The following is a 6,129-nucleotide window of genomic DNA, read 5'->3' as shown; positions in this document are numbered from 1 at the left end:
CGAATAACTAAATCACTTATGTCACTATTTCTGTAGTTTTCAACCGATTTTCTATCGACAGTGTTGAAACTATGCAAGTTGTCGAGTGACCGCCGAGTTTTATTTCCCAGTACTGCGTGCGTATGCGCTCTCGTGTGCGCGTGCACAAATCTGAAATCACCGCGCAGACGGGCGCGCGTGCTCGCAGGCCAATAGTTCACCCGTGTGTGGCTTAACTCACACTGTTGCTTCGGTCAGTCTGACGCGGGCGAGGTTTTGTTGTGTAAACCGAACAGGACAGGATCTTGTCGGCAGTCGCTGCCTGCTCCCGAACTACTGCTTCTCTCATGGATGTCAGCTAAGTCGCTCGCAGACAGCGGTATAAAGTTTAGCGTTTGTATGAAGGTCGGAGATTTGAATGGATTTAAGGACTCGAGCGACAATGCCATCTTCACCAACGACTGGGAAGTAAGGAAACAACTTTAACTTGTACTTGCAAACCTCAGTGTGGTTCGTGTTATGTTTGAAGTGACTGTGTTGAAGAACCTGCGTTTTTTTAAGTGGCCTCGCAGTGTCACTATACATCTGGGGAGTGTTGCAAAGTGTCCGACAAGTAGCTGGCTGGTCTTTCATAAATGGCTTCATATTTTGAATGTTAGGTAGTGTACATACGTTGAGTAATAATTGTGTTCAAGAACTGACAACTCGCCAGAAATTGTTCATAATTCCAAATATATTTTTTTAATTGACTGAATGATATACAGTATTTATGCTTGGGATTCTAATGTACATTATTGTCTAAATTATTATTTTAGTAACCACGTTCATTCAAACAGTCATTAAAAACCCTTTCGAAACATTCACAGGCTTGTTTTGCACATGATGGTGCCATGCCTTAAATACGGTACATTATTAGTGGAATTATGATACGTATACTTTAACTATTGCAGTTCATTTTCTTAGCATCAGTTTTCTGAAGTAATTTATTTGATGTTACCTCCTGCGTCGAATAACAAGACATAGCTGACGTGTGGGTTTACATGACAACTGTACATCCTGGTTTAAATGAACGAGATGGTCCACGATGAGCGGATGGAAGAGGTAGATGATTATGGTTGTTGACAAAAAGTACTTTTTCTTTCTTTTTTGTCAATTCTTTTAGGTGTTGGTGAGAGAGAGAAAATAAGACACGATGGTCATTGGAGTCAATAGCTGACATTGTGGAAGGAGAGATGATGGAGCAACTAGACAATCCTACCCCTGAGAGTAACAACCCAAATGGGTTTGTGAATCGAGTATTTAATGTTTCTCTGGATGTGGAGAATGAGACTGGCAGCGTTTATATTAAAGAGACTGGGTCAGGGCCTGAAGAGATGCAGGGTGAGGCCCAGGCCCTGTCTCAGGCCCCTGTCAAGGACAGACAGGAGGTCAACCGGCGACCCCGTGCCACTGGGGGAATTTGGAAGATCTTGAATCGGAAGAGAGGTGTCTCAGAGCTGGAGCGAAGACCCCACTCTATGATCCTCCTTGGGGAAGCTTCTATCCCTAAACTCTCATTTGCTGATAAAGTTCGCTCCTTCAAGAAACTAAAATCCCCTTCTGTTTTCCGAGGGAAGTCTGGGAAATTGTCTAGTGTCAAGCTTAGCAGCTCGTTGGTGGATGAGGACTCCTTCTGCAAAGACATTGGCACTCCACAGCAATCCAGCAGGGGCACCCTGAGGCACCGTGGAAAGAGGCATTCATATGCTGGCTACACAGCAGAATTTGACTGTTCTTTTGAAGACATTGACCTCCCAGCTCCGATCGATGACCATCAGCCCACTGCGGTGCCAGAAACAACAGTTCAGAACGGTTGTAAACCATCGGAACGAGTTTCCTACTCAAAAAGAAATCACACCAATTCAACTAACTGTAACAAAGCTACATGCTGTGAGGAGGAGCTAGCAAAAGCTAGCAAAAGTACTACGCAAGGTGCAGGGAGGCGACACAAAGATGTGTGGAGTTACCTGAGGAGGATCTCTCTTTTGGGAAAGACAAATCCAGTCTATTCAGAGAGGAGCTTTGATTCTGAGCTTCACTCTCTCGACAAGACTATTGACTCTGACTATGGTTCTGTTGACCTTGAGAATGCCAAAGACTTTCAAGCATTGCCTCCAAAAAATCCAGACATGAAAGGACACTTTGGTGGACTGTTTAAATTTTTCAATAATGTAGCAGAAACAGCCAGAAAATGGCGGACGACATCCCGCTCCTTCTCCCCTCCTGAGGAAGAGAAGACCCCAATCCGCTTGCCTCAGGCTCCTCGGTGCACAAAAGACAAAGTTCACGGTGTGCCCCTAAAACTCCACGGTGAAGGACTTCTGCAGCGTCAGAATTCTCAATCCTCACCATTGACCACTAAATCCTCAAAATCCAGTAGCTTTACCCGTGAGCTCCCAGCACCTGTGACAGGTGAGGGATCTCCGAATGTTGTCTTCAACGCTTTTGGGCCATCAGTGTCTGGAAGTGTGAATGGCCTTCAAAGCTCGAAGAGTACAGACAATAATACAGACACGGCAACAAACCACAGGTCCACCATTGTAGAGAATCATATTCCTCACTCAGTTACAAACACTGAGACTCTTGCTGAGCATGAAATGAATCCATTAAACTGTCTGCACCTAGGAGAAACGGTAAAGGAAGACACAGGAAATGATGAGGATTCCAAGGATGCTCCACCTGACTCACAACAGATACAGGAAGTGAATATTCAATTACAGATATGTGGTAAAGAGAGCACGACCAATAGCATACCATCATCTGATTCCACAGAGGAGATATTTAAGGTAATGTACATTATTTATTTAAATGCAGCTGTTGTATAAATAGTCGTATAGCATTATAGTAGACTATGTTTTCACTAAAGTCAGTATTATTGTGTTTAACAGTGATGCCATAACCTCATTCCAACGCAGACTTTTCCTAATCATTAACACTGCCAGAGGCATGCAATTACTGTCCATGTTCAAAATGCGGTTCATGTAACAATTTCAACCAGATACATTCATTTTCCTGTCACAGCAAGAGAGTAGAAAAAAAAAACGATCAAAGCTGTCATTGCCCCATGATTTCAGTCCTCCGAGGTGTGGTACAAATATCGGGCAGAATAAAAGCTTTCCATTCAACACCCTGGAGCTGACATAAATATGCCTCCTATTGTTGTGTTATCATGTAGCACCATCTGTTGGCAAAATGCGGTAGTAATTGTGATGGCTTTTGCCGTTCTAACCAGAGGCGGTTGCTCTTCCTGGCCCTGTCAGCCTCATGTGGCATTTTTCCCCAAGACGCTTGCTGTGGAACTCCCCTAGAGCGCGGTGATGTCTATGCTTCATAGTGGCAATCCTTCATTTTTATGTCCTCTCGTGAAGGTATTCGTCATGTCTCTGCCAGTCACACTGAGCCAGGACGTGCTCGCCCGAATCCAGTGAGAAATGTGATCACAATACTCAGCACAAAATCATAAGGGTTTGTTTTGCAAGAGCACGTGCTGTGAATTTTGTTGTTCTTGTACCGTCAGAATAGTCATGTTGCTATCTTGTCAAATCTGCCCATGTGTTTTCGCTTGTCTGATTTGTTTTAAGGGCCATTCCAAAAATTGTGTTTGCTATTCTCCGTTATTCTTTGGTAAATCAGGAGCTTGTGCAAAATATAAACATTTTAATTTATTGGGAATTTTCCCACATCCTCAAAAGGTAACACAGAATTGTCCATTCATCTGTCACAACATGAGGTACATCTGCGATTCTTTTCAAAATAAAATAAAGATAAATCACTTTTATCGCAATCAATGTTTTCCAACTTTTTACACCAAATATCACCTAAAATACATTTCGTTCTTCAATTACCACCATCATGACCGATGTTATGTAAAAGACAGTACCGTAGCATATTTAATGTTATAAGCCACTCCAACATTAGGCACAGTTTGACAATGCATGAACACTATAAGGAAAAAAAGACTCTACTTAAATAACAGTTAAATGAAAACGTATTGCACATTGCACATTAAGTATCATTAAAACAATATACCAGAATAAAACTGAAAACCGGACTGTTATTAAAGATTAAATGCAAATATGTTGTGCTGAAGAAGTAAATGTAACTAAACTGTGACAGTGAGTTCTTTGGCGTCTCACTGAAAGGTGCACTCATTGTACTATTAGTACCACCATTTGGGAATCACAGATCAAGATCAGCACCAGAATTTAATCAGTTCTTTGTTGGTCCAAGCACCACCCAGCCTCAGAGTTTCGTTGAATACTTTTTGCATAATCCTGATAATTGAATCAGTGCTATTTACTCTTACTATTGTGCTGTATTAAGTTAATTGTGGTCTACTCTGTGAAGGATAAATAATGAGGCTATTAATCATACCACAGTTTTGATTGCCATGCATTAAAGGGCCATCCATTTTCTAGCGCCTCGCCGGTTTAATGTTGCAGATGAGCTTGAGTCTATCTATCCCAGCTGCGTGTGAGCATTCGACAAACTACCCCCTGAATCGTTGCCCGTTGAAGGCACACGGGGAAAGAGAACAACTTACACTCAAATTTACACCTACAGTCACCTAGTGGGAATCAATTCCACGCTGACTGCACAAAAGTCACTCGTGTGTGCCTCTACGCCGCCAGTGCAGTCACCTGAAATAAATAGATCTATATTTGGTAAAACACACTTTCCGCAGTGGTTTCTGGCATTAATATACATATGACAGCTGATAAGGCGCAGACCCTCAAAACGTGATTAAAATCAAAGGTTTCTGACTTTCAATCAAAGCAAAGCATTGTATTTTAAAGGCACATGTTGCAAAGGGTCTCGTTTGATTTCAGCGCTACACCCAATGTCGTGTCCTGTAAGCATTTATTGTTGCACCTTGTGTCTGGGCCAATCCTCTGAGAATCTTTGCCAATCCCAGCTGTGTGAGCAGATTGCAAGCCAGACAGGCTGCAGTGTAAGACTGCCAGGCCCAGCCTTGCGCCACTCTAACACAGAGAAGACCTCTGTACCTCAGAAGCCGCTGCGCCCTCGTCCTCGCCCGGCATCAGCTGTATTGGATCTGTGGAGGCCTAACCCAGACCGAGATCTCTACAACGATTATAGTGAGTTTGGCTCACTATGCCGACGGAGGCACAGATCTAATCCCACCATGCAACACTCACTGGGGCTTAGATGGATGGCTGCTCGTCCCAGGCCCTGCTCTGTCATTGACGCCAGTGTTACTAGCACGATGCAGTCCACGGAGTTGCACGACAGAGTAAGATGTTAAATTACCACACAGGCATGTGTGCACCTTTTAACGAAATGTGGCAATCATATGCAAAAGTATTATAGATGTTTCTCCCCTAAGCACAGCATAAATGAAATGCATCCCCCTTCCTTTAGTTTAAAAAGATGCAAAAAGAGGTCTGAGTCCCACTTATTGTCTCTCCCACTTCCCTGATAAATAGAGCACAAGGCCATAATGAATGAACACACGACAGATGCAGAAGGTCAGCCTGTTCCTAACCCAGTATTTACTGTATACACTCCTCACTTTTAGCTGCAACAATGCAAGCATGCTGCGTCCCATTTATAAAGGAAGGCCTTTATTTCTGGACGCTGCTTTTCCACCAGCTCACATGCCACTCTCACTCTTCTGTCTTCCCCTTTGTTGCCTCTCTCATTTTTCCTCTATGTCCAATTTTCTGCCTCATTGCTCCCATAAGTTCTCCTTCTCGTTAACCTAACTCAAAGACCGTTCGTTTGAACCTTAGAGGCTCCCTGGCTTGATGGACTGGGTAGTCTGACAGTTTGCAGCCAGGCGTGCACCACTAACACACATGGCATGCTGGATGCAAAATACTTTGAATTCACTGAACACAAGCAGAGAGGCAGGATTTTTGGTAGCGATGTTGAGTACGTTCAGCTTGAGTATATATCAAAGCACACCTGCGGGGAATATAGGAATTGTCCTAACTCCTGAGTACCCTGTAGGCCTTGTCTCGCCCTCCTGGGGTGTCTCCATTAGAACCGCCCCTGAAGGCTTCTCTGCAGCGCTGCCGCTCCCTACCTCTGCCCCCCGGTACTTTAACGACCTTGGCTCTTCTCCTGCCTCATTCAGGTACTACGCTA

General features: G+C 43.8%; 1 protein-coding gene across 7 annotated transcripts in view; it reads left to right on the top strand.

Annotated features, from left to right (window-relative positions):
- Positions 1–201: 201 nt before the first annotated feature.
- Positions 202–6,129, top strand: part of LOC109524382 (rho guanine nucleotide exchange factor 9) — a 39,694-nt gene continuing 33,766 nt past the window's right edge. For 2 of the 7 annotated variants that reach the window (XM_019884204.1, XM_019884205.1), the window contains exons 1-3: positions 203–447; positions 1,142–2,804; positions 5,992–6,118. In XM_019884204.1, coding sequence (XP_019739763.1) covers positions 1,212–2,804; positions 5,992–6,118 — 1,720 coding nt within the window. In that variant the 5' untranslated portion in view covers positions 203–447; positions 1,142–1,211. Of the gene's footprint in view, positions 448–1,141; positions 2,805–4,988; positions 5,118–5,149; positions 5,273–5,991; positions 6,119–6,129 lie in introns of those variants that run through there. The other 5 variants (XM_019884207.1, XM_019884203.1, XM_019884208.1 and 2 more) reach the window with 5 other exon arrangements.

Source organism: Hippocampus comes, unplaced genomic scaffold (assembly GCF_001891065.2).
Source record: "Hippocampus comes isolate QL1 unplaced genomic scaffold, H_comes_QL1_v1.1 scaffold156, whole genome shotgun sequence".
Classification (NCBI taxonomy): Eukaryota; Metazoa; Chordata; class Actinopteri; order Syngnathiformes; family Syngnathidae; genus Hippocampus; species Hippocampus comes.
The sequence above is the reverse complement of the archived record's forward strand: the minus strand, read 5'-3'. Positions and strand labels throughout refer to the sequence as shown.